The sequence below is a fragment of the Dermacentor andersoni genome, chromosome 7, assembly GCF_023375885.2.
Source record: "Dermacentor andersoni chromosome 7, qqDerAnde1_hic_scaffold, whole genome shotgun sequence".
NCBI classification, from domain to species: Eukaryota; Metazoa; Arthropoda; class Arachnida; order Ixodida; family Ixodidae; genus Dermacentor; species Dermacentor andersoni.
In genome coordinates this window covers 129,415,706-129,437,815 of record NC_092820.1, presented here as the reverse complement: position 1 = coordinate 129,437,815, position 22,110 = coordinate 129,415,706, and the positions used below count along the sequence as shown (strand labels likewise).

Sequence of the window (22,110 nt, the reverse complement as noted above, 5' to 3'; positions counted from 1 at the left end):
CATGCAGGAATAATTCAAAATCCATATCTTGAAACTACATTTCTCATCTCAACTAGCTTCTATTATGGCCTGATGTATAGCATAGTACGTAATAACTGCGGCGATAAGTGCACATTTGTCAGCCTTACACCTCTCTGCACTTCCAAACACGACTTTTCATGACAAAAATGCAACAAGAAAGTGCATTGTTCAACCAACCTTAGGAAACGTTTTCTTATTTGAACCCGATGAAGGCGCGTATCCAACGATCAATTTGCAGGAACTGTCTCATTCCATAAATTATTCCTTTCCATATTGATTATAGGAGTCAACGTGCGAGTGTATGGGGACTTAAGCTTGCGCAGGCTACGGGTGAAGTAGTCACTGAGATGCTGATATCATCAATAGAAGCACAAGCCACTTTCGCTTCGTTATCATTAGCCGAACTTACGTTACCGCTAAAGAATGATGCACATTTGCGGCGTTCATATTATTCAGCTTCATCGATAAGTAACGTATGAATGTTTTATAACAATGAGGCATGCGAAAATCAAAATAGTGGGATATATAGTTACGTAGCGGCAGACAAAGAAAGGAAAACCTACATATGTTATATTTACAAGGCAATCTATTGCTGAACCATGCGGTCAACCGGGCGCGCGAGATCAAAACCAACTACTTCATTAACGCTCCTCTAGATAAATAATACCCCAACATAGCCCCCGGCTGCTCACGCACAGTAAAAAATAAAATTAGGGGTTTTAACTTGCCGAAACCACTTCCTGATTACGAGGCGCGCCGTAGCGGAGGACTCCGGAAATTTCGACCGCCAGGGGTTCTTTAACGTGCACATAAATCTAAGTACACGCGGGTTTTCGCATTTCCCTCCATCTAAATGTAGCCGCTGGGGCCGGGATTCGATCCCGGGATCTCGTGCTAAGCAGCCCAACACTGAGCAGTCACTGAGCAACGACGGCGGGGGCTCACGCATAGTCGCTGCTCTTGCTATGTTGTGGGTGAGCGGTAAATTTAAAGCGGGGTACGTAACACCTGTAGGTTAAAACGGTGGGAGAAGAACACTCGAGCTGTTGAATCAGTAAGGGACGTCTGTTATGTTTCTTAGGACACGGTAAGGTCCGGCGTACCGTGACGCTTTGAGAGTCCGAGACGTCGAGTCGGTGCCCATATAAGAACAAGGACACACGAGGTATAGGTAATGTCCCGATGATGAGAGTCATAATGATTCCTATGACATGTCTAGTCAGCTCTACAAATGGCATCACGGTCGTACTTAGTGTGCTTATGGACGGCAGCGGGAATGATAGTCTGAAAACGTTACGTTGAGTCGCCGCCAAGCAGTAGATGAAGAAGAAGTATTTTAATGATTGGAAAAGCAGTAGATGAAAGCCTAAAAAACCAGCGGTATCGTGAAGGGAGGAATTTTAGGATAATGTAACGGTACGGTTTATCTAGAAGAGCGTCAATAAATTAGGTTGCCGGCCGGTTTGGCGAAAAATAGAAGAAAGTTGCCTGGTATGCATTTCATATGTCGATGAAGATACAATGACGTCCGCGACACAACACAGGCAGATGGACTAATAAAATTCGTGTAAGAGGGGGTACATCAGGCTTTCGAAGATGATCAGGCGTGCATAAGCAGAAGGGCATGACTTTAAACTGATAAAGGCCATCAGGGGTATCATACAGGGTCAACGGCAATTTGATAGTATCCTGGCTGAAGGTCGCTTGAAGAAAAATACTCGTTGCCGTGAAGGCAATCCAGGACGATGTGTATGCGTGGGAGCGGATTCACATATTTTTTCAAAGTGAAGCTTTTGTTGTTTCTTCTCCCGATTTTCCGGGCGCCGTGATGTACGTACGCAATGAACACATACAATTTTATTATTAAATTCAATTACGTACAGCCTCATGATTCAATTAAAGTTTAATTTTTCAACCACGATGCGTTGTGCCATGTAAGGCAATGATAATGTTCAATTCGCAGAGATTAGGAACAATTTATGACGCACAATGCCTGAAGCAAACACGTCTCCCTCTTGGTTATGTAGCCTACGCAGACAAACAGCAGTTCTGCACGCAAAGTACCGTTAAATACCAACTCACAACTCTCGTATTGGATTAAACATTGAAGTCGTTACGCATTATCCTTCAACATCACCGCTAATTATCGTTATTCAGATCAGCCAGCATGCAAAGATCTGCTGACATCGGTTGCCACCATGCCATGAATCCGCAAATATTTTGTTGGCCTTGTTAAGTGGCCAGTAGTTCTCCCGAAATGTACAGCAGTCGTCCTTTCTTTTCAACCAGAACCACATGAGCAGCCCAATGGCTGCTAGGTGGATCGATTATATATTTCACCAGCATCTTGTCGAGGCCCTTTTTGAAAGGTGTGATGCTCAGCAGGGGATGCCCGCTATTACTGTCGGTGCATCGGATATTACTGTCGGTGCAGCGTAGATGCGGTGCCTGACAGCGCACGTTTGATCCCGAGGATTGCTACACAGGTCAATGACGTTCCGATATTAGGTTAAAAGGCGAATTAGGTCGTCACCTTGATGGAGTGCAAGGTCTGGGGCGATCATCTTGTTCAGGTGTGTAGTAGACAGAACTGGTGAAGAGCACGAGATATCGGTGGTATGGAAGGGCAGGGGATCTAACGCAAGAGCGAACTTCGCAGTGGGCGCGAAGTAGTCATTCTAGGCAGTTCTACTGGCGATGAAATTGTTTCAGCGGTGCCCGCCATGCCAGCCATAAACCTGGCTCGACCCCAGGATCTTTGGACCTTTTCCTGCACTGACGGCGACGACATCGATGTCTGGATTCGACTCTATGAGTGCGTAAGCGCACATTTTCGGTGGGAGACGACCCGGATACTGCAGAACGTCATACTTTATTTGAAGGTACTGCAAAGGCCCGTTTTAATAACAACAAAACGAAGTAACATGCTAGAGCGCATGTAAGACGAAATATCTCTAGTTGCTTCCTCAACGTGCAAGCTGCCAGCATGTCGTCAAAAAATAACGTGCCTCACCTGTGCAGACATCTGCCGAGTCGCACTCGATGTACATTAAGAACGTTCTGGCGCTTTGCGCAACAGTTGACGCCAACATCAGTGGAAAAGGTAAGGTCGCGCACGTGGTGAAAAGACACATGAACGACGTGTTTAACATCATAGTGTTTAAAGATTCTTCGACATCCAACAAGAATATTAGTGAATGATGACGTACCACCGACCACTTCGCCAGACTTCCGAACACGACAGCAAGATCAACGTGTGAAGTCCTTCATATGGGCATTCAGCCTTCAACGTCTGACAATCATCAGGGTCGTTTGACACGAGATCAAGGCCACATCACCCGCATATTTAATGTGACGTGGTTTCCAATTGGCCATATCACTTATAGAATCCGTTAAATGCACTCTAATAATTCCCATTGTAAGAAAAGTTATTATTGTTATTATTATTAGTATTATTATTATTTGTTTTGAACACGTATACACGTATACACAGTTAACAGGAAAGGGAAAGCGAGGAGCAGGCTGGCAACTGCCACCGGAAGGGGCACAACGCCTGCCCACTCTTCTGAACGGAGGGGACAGCAAAGGCGCCTTGACCGTCGTTGTGTACAGAAGAATCTGTGAAAACTTGAAGATAATCTGGAAACTTTTCCAACAAGTGAGACTGAGCCAATTGGAATATTGCCGAAACAGCCATATCAGACCTTTTGTGCATGTCAGGGATTGTGAGGCCAATGGGGAATACGTGTTTTGTGATACCTTTTGGAGGCGGAGACTTATCTGAAGCAGCATGTTCAGAAATGGTATTAAGAAAAAGCACACACTGAGGAAGGAAGCAAATGGCTTTACCATTTAGTGTTTTTTGTTCGGTAGAAATTCTTATAATGCATTAACGCAGGAACAACTAACCCAACTTTCAACTCGCAAGCGCGGGCCCTCAGTCCATCTGTCTTGTAAACCAAATTGTCATTTACCCAGAAAATCCGCCAAAACAATAGATGGAGGCAGGCGCAAAATGAAAACGTATTTACAATATAGTTACAAAGCGATCAAGCGCTGAAGCATGTGGACGAAGCTGCGCCCTTCATAGAAAGCGTCATTTTCATAGACGCTCCTCTAGACAAGTATTATAGTGGTAATATGATACATTCAAGAATGTAAAGGCAGCGTCAGTCGCCGCCTTAGAAACATCCTCCAACAGTAACTGTGTTTAGATGTATCACGCATTAAACATTTCTAGTATCCGTGATATCTCCTGGAAAATTTTGCCACTCTTCTTAAAATAAACTACCCTCGTGGCTGAGGAAAAAAAAATGTGCCGTGGGCTTTTTGTAATGATGTTGCGTTCGCAGAAACACTAAAAAGAGAAAGCGCATACAATGTACTTACAAAAGATTGCCAGGGACATTTCCCCTTGACCGGCCTTTTAAGCGTTGAATATATTGCTACACTATTCTTTACTAGAAGTGATTGATATCAAGGCCGGCAGCGCAAAGAAAGCACCACTCATTGAATTGAAATGTAAGTGAAACACCTCAGGATGATTTGTTGTCTTTAGTGCGCAAGGGCCAGATATTGCCAAAGAGCGCCATGCAAGTGGCGATGTGGTGTCGAGGCGAAACGCCTAAATAAAGGCAGATTGACATGCTTCTCGGTAGATAATGTCGGAAGGCGCAACTAGGTAAACAGGAAATGAACGTTAAACACACCCGTAGCCACGATACGAGAATAATTTAACTTGCGACAGGCTAGTAATGCCGCAAAGTAGAAAAAAATTGCTTAGAAACAATGTATATTTAGCGGGGTTCAAAGAACACATGGCTCATAAACACATGACACATGCGCATCATTCGGCAGATAGAGAAGGTAGCTAGACTCAGCATCAACTCGCCCAGTTTTCCATTTTCTTTAGAAGGTAGCCATATCATTTTTGGTATTATAAATCCATGCAGCTACTATACTAAGATCAGTGAAGTTTCTCACTGGTGGCTGCAGCTGCATGCGTGAAGTCATGCTTTATCCACGACGTAAATTTCCAAAATAAAGGTGTTCTTTTCCAATTTGTATTCAGAAGTGCAGTTATAAACACTACCTTCTTGTTTTTTGGTGGCCGTTAATTTTGACTTCGAAGCCTTTGTTTGTTATTTACTAAGAAGGCCCACATTGTATAACATTTTTTCCCAGTAGTGCTGTATCAGGTTTATCCTTTCGGCAGTATCGGAACACATTTGCGTCCTCTAAACCATGGCATATCATGGTTTAGAGTGACAAATATTATTTGTTGCACTGGATATAGATAAGAAAACTGTTTGATAATAATATCCTGAAGCCATACGAAGATTTATCTCGTTCATCAACTGGAAGACGCCAGGATGCGATGATTGAATGCTAAATGACTCATTTGTTTGCTTACTTCTGTTGACTGGCTTATTGTCATTGTGCAACCATTTCTGTCTCAGTGTACGGTTAAGTGAGCAGGTGCTTTCTGCTGAAAACATTTCGTTTCCTTTCTCGCACGCATTTGGCCCAATTATTCTTTTTTGAAAAAAATGCTTTAAAAAGGGAAGAGGCGCTTTTGTTATTTTGTGCACGGTATCATGGTGCACTGTCTTTATAATACTATGCGGTGCGTCGGCGAAATGACGCGAAGGCGGCGAAGAAGACAAACATGCAATGATGCTGGCGTATCTGGCGAACGGAAGTGAAAGAAAAATACGACCGGAAATGACGAAAGAATACCTTCGGCCAACAGCTAAATAACAAGCGAAGAATGAATAGCAAGAAAAAAATGCTGCAAGAAGGATATCCTATCCTATCCTAGCCAGAAGGAGCTCGTGAACGAACACGGAAGCCAGAAGCGCCATGCCGCAAGAACTCGTGGGGTGCTGATCCCGAATACCAACTCTTGCCCGGCAAGCCACCTGCGTGGCGATTTCTCTGCAGAGCACGGTCTGCTGCATTCGAACCGCGAACTGTTGCCGCCCTCTGCCTGCTGTTGGTCGTCCGAGGTGAGACTGTGCCAGGCGTACCATTATGTCCTAGCCTCGTCTGATCATGACCCATCCACCCATGCCACCTTCGTCCCCACCGTTCACGTGAAGGGGGTCTACCGACTCCCCGCCACTAAATCAAGGTCCACATGGTGAACGCTCACAAGCACTATATTTCGCATTGTGGGACTCTATACTTCCGTCTTCCACCACGACATGCCTCACAACCAAATCGGTACGCAAAACAAGGTTATTTCAGCACCAAGCCGATGTGGGGCACAAAGATGTGACTTCACCAAAGCATTCCTACCATTCATGGCTTGTCTAATCAGGTGGTATTTGTGTACCTGGTCAATATGCACACAATGCTAAATATATTGGCTGTACATTCAACACTGAGAGTAGTTGCGCCCTAATTAGATACAATAATTAAAAAAATGCTCATTTGAAATTGTATTAACTAAATCTGACAACGTCCCATCGCCCAAGCCGCATGCCCTATTTGCCTTCTTAGTGTTGAGCAATTATGAAAACGGTTACCACTATATGATTATTTTGGTAACATCTTGGAAAAATTTCGCCGCACAATAATTTAGAGGGGTTACTCACATCTATTTGTTATATTCCAAGTTATGTCCAAGTGCAACAGACCATGACCTGCACAGAAGTCGCCAAGCAGGCGGTGTAGCCACGCTGGAGTTTCCTACGCAATAGTAACAATGATACAACTTTGTTATATATGTGATTCTATGAGCACGAAATAGTACCTACGAGCGCTTCTACTCCAATCCATTTCTCTAGTTTCCCTCTGTACGTTCTCATACAATAACTGCACAGAAATTGGGCTCCTTATTGGGCGCCTCTAGGATACGCGCTGTATAAGCTGTGGGTAATGGTAGCCCATTTGGTCAGGGTGAAACTTGAACATACTCGGTCGATATTTGTTTTTTGATGCTTATCTTGAACCATGCCTTCGTTTCATTTAGTAAAGAAAAGCGACGGCTGTTCGACGCCTTGGAAGTGGGGTTTCTGCTCATGGTGGCAGAGGATCTCGTGTGACTTTAAAGACGGCGCTTGCATATGCAGATGTGGTGAGTATGTTTCGCACGAACTGTAGGAATAGATACGTTTTGGAGTACATAATGAAGTAATAAAATGATCACTAGGCGTATGGTACGATGCGCTGACTCATATAAGCGCAATATTGTAGTAAAATTACGGCGAAAATCGAGAAACGTTACTCGGCAGATTTGGCAACATCTTCTTAATAAAGCGAGATGCTCACAAGAAAAATGTTACACAGATTGCTTTACAAAAATTGCAAAACTGCACGGTCTAAAAAGCTTTACAGCTGCAGGTGCATGTGAAGTACTTCTCACAAGACATTATTTGAAGCAAGATAAAATGGATTGCTCAATAGCGTCAACTGTCCACAAAATTTCTATTCATCAGTAATCTTCGTACGGGTGTTTCACTTGCTAACCTGCTCATGTATTGCGCGCAGGATTGCGAATACAAAAATTTAGCGAATGGCATGTTAGATGTGCTTCGCCATAGGTGTACACAACGACGATGACGCTGTTAACTTCACGTTATATTTAAATATAACTTGGTGTTCCCAAGTTCTGCTACGTTATGCCCTGCAACGTTGTACAATATAGGCTTATGACATAGGGATAACCATGACTGTGCTGCTTCATCTTTTTTCGTATCTTTTTATTAACGTAGTTTTTACAAGACGAACAACGTTTCTATTGCCTAATTATGTTTGACATGGTTGTTAGTTATAGCTTTTACGTTTCTTTACAACAATGTTCAGCTAGATTGGACCGTAAATTTTTTTAAAGCTATTGTAGTATTAAGAAAGGAAGGATTGGTCATGGGCTGAAATACTTATCGGAGGAGGGTATGCCAGTTTGGTGACAGGGCGAGTGGTATTAGGAACATTCCAAATAGAACGAAAGATGGAATATGTGCAGACAAAGAAATAGAAAGAAAGAAATGACAAAATACAGGACAGAATGAAGGACGCGTCCCGGCCCTAAATATCTATTTGTAAAGAACTGGTTTGACGGCATCAATTTTGTGTATACGTCCCAGAGAACTATGAACACTAGACGTTTTTCTTGCTTCCTGGCATTTTCGTCATCACTAGAAGCATCTCTCAAGGTACACATGAATTCAACCTTAGAAACAACATCAAAGTTCCTGTCCTGATTTATTTGAAGCTCACATTGACGGGTTCACCCATGTAATTGTTCTCAAATCTTTGAAAGAATGCATTACACTTGCATCGACTGCGACTGTGGAACACTAACTGCAATTTCTTGATTTCTCAATGAACTCCAGGTGATGTTAATAATGGTTTCAGTGCTTAGTAACGCGGTCTTCCTGCTAAAGCAGTTTCTATTTTTTAATCCGCATCACACATTCTGTGGAAACCGCCTATCTTTGACCGATTCCGCATGATAGGTAAGGGCAATCGCATAAAGGAAAATTCAGAAAATTGTGTCGGTTGTAGATTATTTGAGTACACTGGGACATTAGCCACAGACACGATTTCTAGTAAATAAATGCAATGGAAGAACTGCACTTTTCGCCCCGAATGTGAACTATCGCCGGAATAGCGAGATAAGTGTTACATACAGTAAGATTTGCAGTGATTCGTTGCGTTTTAGTTGAGGTAAATATCCCGGCATGGGGGAGGGGGGGGGGAGGGGGGGGGGCAAGCGACAAATCTTTTTTCGACGAAAAAGCTTCTGCATTGTTGCTCAGGCGCTGACTTCGGGCAAACCTTTTCTTGGAATTGTGTGAATAAACGGGTAATTGTCTACCCTTGTCAAAGGCTCATACTTTTTCTGCACTGCGCAAAGGTATTCCTGCCATCTGCTTGCTTTTTCAGAAACGTCACTATATTGGAATCCGAACCTTCCTTAGCCCGCTTGTTGCAGGAATTGATAAAAGACATAGTATACGTATGACATGCCCCTGAGCACGACGGCCCTATACTCTACAGATTCAATATTTTCCTAAGTCTGCAGTGGATTGTCATCATGTTGTTTGGCCGTGCCCATCTAAGACGAGAACTAGTGCTTCCAGGCGCTGATATGTTGGTAGTCCAGCCAATGAATGAGGAATTGTTCGTCATTGACAGCCTGTTTTTGTTCTCACGCACTTGTACAATTTCTGCTCAAACTTGGTCTTTATGCAATTTTTGGGCATATGAATTTATAAGGAGTGCTTATAGAGTGTTCCCACATGTACAGCAACAAGGTAACCCTCAGATACCATGTTGTTTCCGCAGAAGGATGGTGGTGTTACTGCTAATCACCACTTTTGACGTGACTGCAAGTTAATGCAATTTCAGACATTTATTATAGTACTAGCACTTATAGTGAACATTTTGTTAGTGTCTCTCGTATGACATGTGTTACCTTAATCAATCACTTTGCAGGAGCATAGCTGGGACTGCCAGCAGTGAGGAGCATCTTTGTGCTTTTGGCCTTGTTGGCATTTATAGATGAAATGCAAGACTACATGCATTATCTTAAGAAAATAAATTAAAGTTTTTTTGGTGAGATGCCTCCAGCGTGTATGTTTGTTATTTTATTAATACTGTACCTATGAAGTGTAATTGTTCTAGTTTAATGTATCTTTAGTCAATCTATGCTGACGAAAAACCCAAATAATCACAGTTAAGTTAGGCAGTGTCATAGGACATCGCAAAAAAACTTATTAGCTTCAGTCACACATTCCATCATCTGTGTTAAAGAGGGAGGGTGAACGATAGCCATCATCCTTACTGATGGCAAAATCAAGAACGCCCTTATTTACGCCGCAAAAACAAAAATCAAGTGCAGGAGATAAAATTTTCCTGCAGTGGCTTTTCGAAACTGTAAATTGTTAGGGCATCAGCAATCTTGGCGCAATGTAAGAAAACGTTTTACTTCCTTTACAGCATATATTACGCGCTGCCTCACAAGAATATTATGGTGGACATGATAACATGGTGACGGATGAGGCACCGTAGATCTATACTCCACTTGTAGAGCAACCGAGCAAAAGGTTATCGAATCGGCCTTTACTGAACGTGACGTAACGATTGACTGCAATTACGCGAAGTGATTCTACCAGTTTTACATAAAGCTACAATGCACTGGCTGCGTACCGACCATGCAGGAAAGAACACCAGGCGCCCAAAGGCACCCGAGAGGGTGCCGCTTGCAGGAATGACGCTGTCGGGTTCTGGACCCTGTAATGCCTTTGGCTTTACTGTAGTGGTGGCGAAATGCTTGAGCATGCGTAAGTTACTCGGATCGAAGCCCAGTGTCACAGGGGTACCCGTCGTTTCTTATTATGGTTAAAGGTGATCCCCGGCCCTGCACGAGTACCCCACCTCATCACCGATGCTGTAGTGGCGTTGATGCAAGAAGATATTCTTTGATAAAAACTTGTTTCTATCGTGAAGCAGTCACACAATACAGAGTACGTGAGAGAACAGGAATCTGAAATAAAAAGTGATATGCTCCTGCAACCATAAACCTGCGACGTGTAGTCTAGTCACTATTGAATTTCAAACAGATATAGGTAATTCTACAGCGTTGTCACTAACATGGTATGGGGTGCAAATAACACGACATCGAACAACCTAGACTATAAAGAATCGAAGCGCGCAGTAAACTGCAAACAGAAAACAATGTGTGGCAGCGAAATTCGCAAATTCTTGCGCTAATACAATTTCTATGAGGTACTTGCACCAGCGGTTTTAAGTATATCCGCCAGTCGGTCTCTTTGCGTCCTCTTTGGCCAGCCCGCGATAGCCGGAAGAAACCAGTGGTGGTCCTGCAGGGATTCCAAGAGTAACGCTCTCTTCAGGGCGGTGACGCTTGCGTTGCTGCTTTGAGTTATGAAATAAACAAGTGGCGCAATTTTTCGATAGCTTCAAATTTCATGGACATGGTTTTTGCATGTGGAACCCAACTGGTGGAACTCTACTGAAGAAGCGCGTGCAAGCTAGATTTGTAGAAAATAACTTTACTTTATGGGGAGCGTTCTTGAAAATTTTTCTAAGCAAGTTGGGCATGCAGCCTTCCTAGACGCTTATCAATTTTCCATATTTACTGTAAGTTAAATATGTTGAAACTATCACAGCTAGGCATTCGACATGTTTCGTAGCGATACCATGAATGTTGAACTGGTAACTAGTGTAAATGTCAGGCTTTTCATTACCAATGAAAATAGGGCTGCACTTTAAATCAATCAGTTTCATACACTGTACTGCTATAACTACCTTTTCCTAAGTGGGGACATAGAACTGAACCCTGGCCCTACTAAAAAGATCTTTCTCCCACTCGATCCTTAGAATTTCTTTCTGCCGCGGCAGCTACTACTACTCGCTACAGAAACAGTTCCGACTCGACCATTACATCCCATGTAGCCAGCAATCAATGTGACCAAGACAACGAGAATAGCATTAATTTCGCTGTTATAATTGTATTATATATTGTATAATAAATATATTTATTATAATGTATTGTGTATTATTAATATATATTACTATATACTAATAATATATATTGTTAGAAATTATTCTTACATATTCTTATTAATCGCTGGTTATAATTTTCCAAGAGTCATTGAATTCACGGTTTATTATCTTCGAATACGGTGTATCTGTGCTTGAAACATTTTTAGGTTCTGAAACTGCTGATTGGCATGCGTTGCCAGAAAACCGTCGTGCTTAATTAGCATCGCTATGTAGAGGTGCAATTCAACTCGTTTAAAAGAACGATGACCTTCATAATCTTACCCAGTGCAACAATATTTTCCATTTCATAGATAAACCGGCAACTGATAATACTGACACAGTGTTTGGTTGTATCTAAAAACTTATTAGGGAAAAATAAAAAAAATATTCTGTCCCAAAATAGATCGTTGCCACAAAATAGGTAGGACCAATGAAGGCCGAAGACGTTTATTTATCATAAAAGGTACAGATTGTCACTCCAAATTTTTCGATACTCAAAAACGCTTTCAAACTAAAGGGCTTTGCACCTCGGTTCACAGAAGAGTTTCCCCTAAGATTGGAGTGGTTAGAAAGAAGTTGTGGGATTCTGCCGCCTCCTTCCACAACGACGGTTAACTAGTTAAGCTGCGGTACGAGCCCGTTTTCATTGATAATGTGCGGTATAACTAGAGTCATGGGTCTAATGCTCTTGTTAGTGAATCCGCTAGCAGTACTGTCCGCTCGTTGGCTTACTGACAAACCAGCTCTATTAACACTGCATTGCAAAGAAACTTCCGCGCTTTCTCTCTTTCATTTCAGCATATTCCCATCACGTTGCTGGCATTACAGAAACCTGCTTGACTCCGATATTCGACTTCGACTTCACTCCACCTAGCTGCACCACTGTTCGCACCGATCAGGCAGGTGCCAAGGGCGGCGGTGTTGGATTGAATTTCCCAGTGAGCACGCAGTCATTTCTGTCCTCTTGTCTTGCAAGTGTACGCTAATGGCGACCGAAAGCTTTCGCCACGTCAGGCTAGCTGCCGCTGTCAAAATAAAGAAACGAAATATTTTACTGTAAAGCCAACGAAACAGCCGACTTGCGTTTGTATATGTTCAGGTTTGTAGATACGGTCATTTTCGATGTAGGTGTTTATGCAAGAAAATTCTTGAGCGCTTCACACACGTTCTAGCGTAACCTTTTATATATAACGCAAAGAAAATCTGCATGTTTGGTTAGAAAATAAATCTCTCAGCTAGCGTTTCACGGCATTGGATCTGATTTATGCGCTTATAGTGATTTCCAGCGAAATGAGCGAATGCACGCACATTCTAGATAGATAGATTATATAGATTGATAGATAGATAGATAGATAGATAGATAGATAGATAGATAGATAGATAGATAGATAGATAGATAGATAGATAGATAGATAGATAGATAGATAGATAGATAGATAGATAGATAGATAGATAGATAGATAGATAGATAGATAGATAGATAGATAGATAGATAGATAGATAGATAGAATTTACAGTCCGCGTTCCCGTCCTAACCTAAAGGGATGCTAAAGATAGAAATAGGTGTAGCTTTGATAACAAAGTTTGATAACAGAAGAAATTTACCTTTGAGAGTGAGCGGAAGCTTGGCAGGCTGGTAAAGAAACACAAAACATGCAGGTAGTGACGCCGCCTTCCATTTTTCATACCACCTGTTCATGACCTCATGGAATACGATGCCGTTCCTCTGGGCCAACTTTTATATTTATCGGTAATGATCGACTACATGTTCCTCGAAAAAGAAGAGGACACTACATTTATCTGCAAAACAATTGAAATTAGGATTCTTGTGGCATCAACATACACTCCCCTTTTGTGACTTAACAATATGTTATCTATCATCGATCGCAATATAATCTAGCAAGAGCGTAGACAGGAAAGAAAAAAGAAGCTTCTCTGCCAGGTAAAACAGCATGTCCAAACGACAGAACCAGATAGAGAATACAAACAATAGTCCGAGATGTAGGCGTCTATCGGCTATTGCAGAAAACGCCGGAAAGTGCTGCGTCACAAGGTAAGGCAAGCAAGTGGGCAGGTAATGCGTTTCATATGCTTGGAGTGTGCGAGCGTTGAAGCTATGTGGATCAGGCTATTCTCTTGTATTCTTGTAATCTAAAGCCAGCAATAGAAATGATGGTTCTGAATGGTAAGGGACAGCGCTGGCTCAATAATAACTTAAAATTACCTCATGTACATGCTGTGTTTTCCAAGACAAATATAAAATAGTACATGTCCCGTAAAACATATATGCTCGAATATGTAAAACAAATGTAACGCGCTTAAGTATTTGCCATATCAAGCTTTTTTGAGAAATATTTGATTTTGTGCTACAATATTTGGGCTGTGTAAGCATTTTATCAGTACTTAATTATGAATACTAACCAATTTATTCGTACGTCATTACGAAGCAGCAAATGTGGGTTTATCTTGTGTAGCTGAATATTTATTCTTTTTCTGCAAATTTAAAAGCCCACGTGTAAATGTTTTTCTTAAGGAACTTGCTATAGAATTGATAATTGTCTTTATGAAGGTCGCCATGAAAGAAATATGGCTGGGATTGTCTATCCTCTTTGTCGCTGCAGCCGCTGTCAACACAGGTCGTAAGTATACCTCTAATCTGCAAAGAAATTGACCTCACTAATCTAACCCAGCTCATCAAATCGTTCTTGAAGCCATCAGCAGTGTAATTCAGTTTTTTGTCGTCGTCATAAAACTAAAACTGTATGGAAGATCTGTTTGTTTCTCTAGTGAGGTGGCAGAATCTATTGCGTTTCATCAGAGATTGTGTTGATATAATGGTGCGATAAAGTCTTAAATATTAACAGTTTCAGGATATCATTAAATGGCATTCGCTACACTCAGTAATGGCCGTTTGGAAATCTAGATTTAGACATGTTTTGAAAAGTGTAGAATACATATAAAAGTTGTCTTATGTAATAGTAAGCATATGTATTGGAATCTTTCGTGAGTGCTATAACATTTAAACAAGGCTGTTACACAGTACACGCAGTAATGCGAAGACCGCTGTCGGCAGTTGCGTGTTCATTAGTTTGTCGCGATAAAGGTATAGATCATTGTTAAGAGCCTGTGATCACAGCGCATCAGATTTGAGATAATGTACATTGAACACATTTGCTTATTCTTTTAATGGGATGACTTGCCACATACAGTCAATATTGCGCAGCAAGTACAATGCTATAGCAGTTACGTATACGGCAAAGAAATGTCGTGTGTGTCGTAGAGCTCCGTTGTCCCATAACAGCACATTTTCATATGCACAGCGTAAGGTGGTAATACAGTTGTTGGAAGTGACCGTTGCCAATCTTTCATCTAGTGCCATCACATGGAGGAAATAATAATACACGGTCGTTAGCAGCGTTAACGTCATGCTAAATTGTATTTAGGTTTACGGTGAATGTTATTTCAAGGTTAAAACACACTATACTGTAAGCGCACTAACGTGCGAGGAGACGCAGAAAGCCATGGCGACAGTATAATCAAGGATGAATAAGGAGCTGCGTAATCTACCCCCGATCAACACCGGTATGTGCGGCAGCGTGCCCAGAGTTCGTGTAGTTTGCTGTAAAGAATTGAGAAATATTGAATGCGAAGGAATATGTATAAAAATAATTTAAAGTGCTGCAATTTTCACCGTAATGGTCTGTGTTATAAATTATCAAACAGTTTTGCTAGGTAAGGATATGTTTACTAAAATTTTCTTCAACGATGGCTTTAAGTTGTGCATAGAAATGAGATATATTATAAATACGTTTTGAAGCCGCAACCAAAGAGCCAGGCTGGATTTCGTAAAGGCTACTCAACAATAGACCATATTCGCACTCTCAATTAAGTGATAGAGAAATATGCGGAATATACCCAACCCTTATATATAGCTTTCATTGATTACAAGAAAGCGTTTGATTCAGTCAAAACCTCAGCAGTCATGCAGGCATTAGGGAATCAGGGTGTAGGCGAGCCACATGTAAAAAACTAAAAGATGTTTATAGCGGCTACACAGCCACCGTAGTCCTCCATAAGGAAAGCAACAAAACCCCAATAAAGCAGGGCGTCAGGCAGGGAGATACCATCTCTCCAATGCTATTCACAGCGTGTTTACAGGAGGAATTCAGAGACCTGGATTGGGAAGAATTGGGGATAAGAGTTAATGGAGAATACCTTACTAACTTGCGATTCGCTGATGATATTTCCTTGCTTAGTAACTCAGGGGACCAATTGCAATGCATGCTCACTGTCTTGTAGAGGCAAAGCAGAAGGGTGGGTCTAAAAATTAATCTGCAGAAAACTAAAGTAATGTTTAAGACTCTCGGAAGAGAACAGCAGTTTAAGATAAGTAGCGAGGCACTGGAAGTGGTAACGAAATACATCTGCTCAGGACAGGTAGTGACCGCGGATCGAGATCATGAAACTGAAATAATCAGAATAAGAATGAGCTGGGCTGCCTTTGCCAGGTATTCTCAGATCATGAAGAGCAGGTTGCCATTATCCCTCAAGAGAAAAGTGTATAACAGCTGTGTCTTACCAGTACTCCAGGCAGAAACCTGGAGGCTTACGAAAAGGGTTCTACTTAAATTGAGGACGACGCAATGAGCAGCGGAAAGAAGAATAATGGGTGCAACGTTAAGGGATAAGAAGAGACCCGCCGTGGTTGCTTAGTGGCTATGGCGTCGGGCTGCCGAGCACAAGGTCGCGGGATCGAATCCCGGCCACGGCGGCCGCATTTCGTTGTGGGCGAAATGCAAAAATACCCGTGTGCTTAGATTTATGTGCACGTTAAAGAACCCTAGGTGGTCGAAATTTCCGGAGTCCTCCACTACGGCGTGCCTCAAAATCAGAAAGTGCTTTTGAACGTTAAACCCCATATAAAAATTTGTCAGCAGAAAAGAAAATCCACATGAGCGGGGTAGTTGGAGAAGTGCGGAGAGAGGCCTTTGCCCTGCACTGGGCGTAGCCAGGCTGCTGCTGACGATGATAGTTACCTTGAAAACAACATTTTTGGTTCGCGACAGATAGCGCGGTTTCAAAGAAAATATGATTAATGAAGTGTAAGTAGCTTCTGAGCTTCCACTAAGGAGGAAGAGAGCTCGCATTCATTATTATTGGAACATTATGGTTGAAATAAAAGGCCGGATACACACGTGTTCACAAAAACATACTGATAACAATATCAAAATCTGGACAAGGTACTGGAATATTTCATTTACGCTCTCAACGCCACTGTACTTTACAATTAGAGAACCATTGAAGCAATATTGTACTCTTTGAGCATTGAGAATTAATAATTTTGTGCACGATAAGTTTGAGGATAAATATTTTTCTGAGCACCAGTAATATTTTCACCGCAGAACGGCAGCGATCATGGCAGCTCCGAGGATTTAAACGAATCTGCAATGTCCGTAATTTTGCAATCGCAACAGAAAAACGTTTCGCGTTGAAAAGTGAGGTTAGGTTAGGTAATGATTTGGGCCGCACAGAGCACTATGGGGCCTTTCGAAACGCTTCTCTTTGTTTGAGGTGAAGATTACCCCATTGGGCGTTGATATTTTCGATAATGCGGCCGAATGGAAAGTATTTTTTCGTCATTCCAGCGAATCTCACTTTAAAGATGTACAATTACTTGGACTGTGCGCACCATGACCTTGTATAAAAGTACCCAGATATATGAAAATTTATCGATTCATTGCGCCAACATTATCGCTATGATGTATTTCTCCTGTACGAGGTCAGTCACCACGTATTTGTCACGATGGTGCTGTTCGTGCTATGTTTAGGTTTGTGATTAATTTTTAAGTGTGCAAATAATTTTTTAATACAGTAATTGATGAGACTGAGTAAGGTAGAAGGTTGGGCTAGGTGGTCCTAAATAATTTAAACTACAACATCACGACTTATTGAACGAGTACAATACAAAAAAAAAAAAACAGGTAAGAAGAAGCATTTGTCATCGCCGGTCTCCTTTCACGAAGTCACGCTGGTTCCTTTGACTTGACAAGATGTTGGACTATGCCAAACACGGAACAAATATATAATCTTGCCTTGCACTATTTTTGGTGCGATCTTCTCAGCTTGTGGCGTAGCCTGGCAGGCCTGAGCGATATACCAAGATGGACCGATATCATCTCGCGACACGTATCCGCGGAGCCCTAGAGGTGTGCCAGGAAAACTCCCCGCAATAAGGGCGCAGTGTTCCTAGCAAAATACAACGTCCTTATTATGATTATCCTCATATGCCTAACATAGAAGAAGTGACCACGGCTGTTTGCCACTTCACCCTCTTTTATATTCAATACAGCTACCTTTAAAACCTTGTATCTTTAACATCTGATGAAATGGTGGCCGTGGCCTTTGCTGTTTACAGGCCATACAAAAATGTGGAATACCTATTTTCTTCAGAATTCCTACCAGCTGCTCGATTACTCAACCAAAACTCTACTTCTTTTCGAGATCCAGCGTCACTTGCTCATGCAATGGCCATGAACAGTGTAGTTACTTTTCTCGATAAAAATATTTACTCGATGTCTTTATACCTTGTTAATTTTCTTAACAAATGGCTTCTAGTAAAAGGAGCTTAAAATTTCAGGTTCCGTTTTTTGTTAAGTCATCATCATCATCATCAGCCTAGTTACGCCCACTGCAGGGCAAAGGCCTCTCCCATACTTCTCCAACTACCCCGGTCATGTACTAATTGTGGCCATGTTGTCCCTGCAAACGTCTTAATGTCATCTGCCCACCTAACTTTCTGCCGCCCCCTGCTACGCTTCCCTTCCCTTGGAATCCAGTCCGTAGCTCTTAGTGACCATCGGTTATCTTCCCTCCTCATTACATGTCCGGCCCATGCCCATTTCTTTTTCTTGATTTCAACTAAGATGTCGTTTACCCGCGTTTGTTGCCTCACCCAATCTGCTCTTTTCTTATCCCTTAGCGTTACACCCATCATTCTTCTTTCCATAGCTCGTTGCGTCGTCCTCAATTTCAGCAGAACCCTTTTCGTAAGCCTCCAGGTTTCTGCCCCATATGTGAGTACTGGTAACACACAGCTGTTGTACACTTTCCTTTTGAGGGATAGTGGCAACCTACTGTTCATGATTTGAGAATGCCTGCCAAACGCACCCCAACCCATTCTTATTCTTCTGGTTATTTCAGTCTCATGATCCGGATCCGTGGTCACTACCTGCCCTAAGTAGATGTATTCCCTTACCACTTCCAGTGTTTCGCTACCTATCGTAAACTGCTGTTCTCTTCCGAGACTGTTAAACAGTACTTTAGTTTTCTGCAGATTAATTTTCAGACCCACCCTTCCGCTTTGCCTCTCCAGGTCAGTGAGCATGCATTGCAATTGGTCTCCTGAGTTACTAAGCAAGGCAATATCATCAGCGAATCGCAAGTTGCTAAGGTATTCTCCATCAACTTTTATCCCCAATTCTTCCCACTCCAGGCCTCTGAATACCTCCTGTAAACATGCTGTGAATAGCATTGGAGATATCGTATCTCCCTGTCTGACGCCTTTCTTTATAGGGATTTTGTTGCTTTCTTTGTGGAGGACTACGGTGGCTGTGGAGCCGCTATAGATATCTTCCAGTATTTTTACATATGGCTCATCTACACCCTGATTCCGTAATGCCTCCATGACTGCTGAGGTTTCGACTGAATCAAACGCTTTCTCGTAATCAATGAAAGCTATATATAAGGGTTGGTTATATTCTGCACATTTCTCTATCACTTGATTGATAGTGTGAATATGGTCTATTGTTGAGTAGCCTTTACGGAATCCTGCCTGGTCCTTTGGTTGACAGAAGTCTAAGGTGTTCCTGATTCTATTTGCGATTACCTTAGTAAATACTTTGTAGGCAACGGACAGTAAGCTGATCGGTCTATAATTTTTCAAGTCTTTGGCGTCCCCTTTCTTATGGATTAGGATTATGTTTGCGTTCTTCCAAGATTCCGGTACGCTCGAGGTTATGAGGCATTGCGTATACAGGGTGGCCAGTTTCTCTAGAACAATCTGACCACCATCCTTCAACAAATCTGCTGTTACCTGATCCTCCCCAGCTGCCTTCCCCCTTTGCATAGCTCCTAAGGCTTTCTTTACTTCTTCTGGCGTTACCTGTGAGATTTCGAATTCCTCTAGGCTATTCTCTCTTCCACTATCGTCGTGGGTGCCACTGGTACTGTATAAATCTCTATAGAACTCCTCAGCCACTTGAACTATCTCATCCATATTAGTAACGATATTGCCGGCTTTGTCTCTTAACGCACATATCTGGTTCTTGCCTATTCCTAGTTTCTTCTTCACTGTTTTTAGGCTTCCTCCGTTCCTGAGAGCCTGTTCAATTCTATCCATATTATAGTTCCTGATGTCCGCTGTCTTACGCTTGTTGATTAACTTAGAAAGTTCTGCCAGTTCTATTCTAGCTGTAGGATTAGAGGCTTTCATACATTGGCGTTTCTTGATCAGATCTTTCGTCTCCTGCGATAGCTTACTGGTTTCCTGTCTAACGGCGTTACCACCGACTTCTATTGCGCAGTCCTTAATGATGCCCATGAGGTTGTCGTTCATTGCTTCAACACTAAGGTCCTCTTCCTGAGTTAAAGCCGAATACCTGTTCTGTAGTTTGATCCGGAATTCCTCTAGTTTCCCTCTTACCGCTAACTCATTGATTGGCTTCTTGTGTACCAGTTTCTTTCGTTCCCTCCTCAAGTCTAGGCTAATTCGAGTTCTTACCATCCTGTGGTCACTGCAGCGTACCTTGCCGAGCACGTCTACATCTTGAATGATGCCAGGGTTCGCGCAGAGTATGAAGTCGATTTCATTTCTAGTCTCACCATTCGGGCTCCTCCACGTCCACTTTCGGCTAACCCGCTTGCGGAAAAAGGTATTCATTATCCGCATATTATTCTGTTCTGCAAACTCTACTAATAATTCTCCTCTGCTATTCCTAGAGCCTATGCCATATTCCCCCACTGACTTGTCTCCAGCCTGCTTCTTGCCTACCCTGGCATTGAAGTCGCCCATCAGTATAGTGTATTTTGTTTTGACTTTACTCATCGCCGATTCTACGTCTTCATAAAAGCTTTCGACTTCCTGGTCATCATGACTAGATGTAGGAGCGTAGACCTGTACAATCTTCATTTTGTACCTCTTATTAAGTTTCACAACAAGACATGCCACCCTCTCGTTAATGCTATAGAATTCCTGTATGTTACCAGCTATTTCCTTATTAATCAGGAATCCGACTCCTAGTTCTCGTCTCTCCGCTAAGCCCCGGTAACACAGTACATGCCCGCTTTTTAGCTCTGTATATGCTTCTTTTGTCCTCCTAACCTCACTGAGCCCTATTATATCCCATTTACTACCCTCTAATTCCTCCAATAACACTGCTAGACTCGCCTCACTAGATAGCGTTCTAACGTTAAACGTTGCCAGGTTCAGATTCCAATGGCGGCCTGTCCGGAGCCAGGTATTCTTAGCACCCTCTGCAGCGTCACAGATCTGACCGCCGCCGTGGTCAGTTGCTTCGCGGCTGCTGGGGACTGAGGGCCGGGGTTCGATTGTTGTATTCATATAGGAGGTTGTGGCCAAGTACTGCACCAGGGTGGCCAATCCTGCTCTGGTGAGAGAGTGCGTCACCGGTTCTGGTCACCGGGATCAGGCCGCACTCCAGGCCTGTTTGTGCAATTTTCTCAACACACGGTTTTTTTTTTTTTTTTCCGGTGGAGAATAGCGCAGCACCGTGATTTGAATCACGGTCCTCTTGCACTGGAGACGGATACTCTACCGTCCCCGTAGGAGTTAAATTAAAATTTAATTTATGGGGTCGTACGTGACAAAACCACTTTCTGATTATGCACGCCGTAGTGGAGGACTCCGAAAATTTCGACCACCTGGGGTTCTTTAACGTGCACCTAATTCTAAGTACACGGGTGTTTTCGCATTTCGCCCCCATCGAAATGCGACCGCCGTGGTCGGGGTCCGATCCCGCGACCTCGTGCTCAGCAGTCTAACACCATAACCACTGAGCAACCACGGCGGGTCCCGCAGGAGTTGTACGCCTCATTTAACCTACAGTGGTGCCCTATTTGGTCAGTCAAGGTGGACTAATCTGAGCTCGGTTATACCGCATGGATGGCACTCGGCTACAGAACCTGGTAGTTATGACCTGCACATGTGAGTGTGAGGCCATACATATTTGAAGATACATATCGTTCTTTTTTTTTTTTTTTTTTTTTTTTAAGGAGGGTTCCCGTACAGTGATAAAATAAAGGACAAGGCATTAAAAGAAAGAAACAAAAAAGAAATGGGGCGAAAAAAAAAAAAAGGAACATAACAGGTGATTTGAACTCGTGACCCTTCGATGTTGCCCGGAAAGATAGCTCAGTCGGTTGGTTCGTCAGGCCCCAGGCTACTTTCAAGCGCGACAGCTCCTGCTCCAAGCCTCGCACTTACGTGGAAAGAGACTCATGTTGTCCGCGATAGTAGTTGGAAGGCATACTTTCTAGGAAAAATGGCCGCTCGAG

The 22,110-nt window shown here is 42.7% G+C and overlaps 1 protein-coding gene across 3 annotated transcripts in view; it reads left to right on the top strand.

Moving 5' to 3' along the window:
- Window positions 1–22,110, top strand: part of LOC126533834 (uncharacterized) — a 57,926-nt gene that overhangs the window by 11,511 nt on the left and 24,305 nt on the right. For all 3 annotated transcript variants that reach the window (XM_055072425.1, XM_055072427.1, XM_055072426.2), the window contains exons 4-6: window positions 6,998–7,102; window positions 12,337–12,476; window positions 14,108–14,177. In XM_055072425.1, coding sequence (XP_054928400.1) covers window positions 6,998–7,102; window positions 12,337–12,476; window positions 14,108–14,177 — 315 coding nt within the window. The remainder of the gene's footprint in view (window positions 1–6,997; window positions 7,103–12,336; window positions 12,477–14,107; window positions 14,178–22,110) is intronic.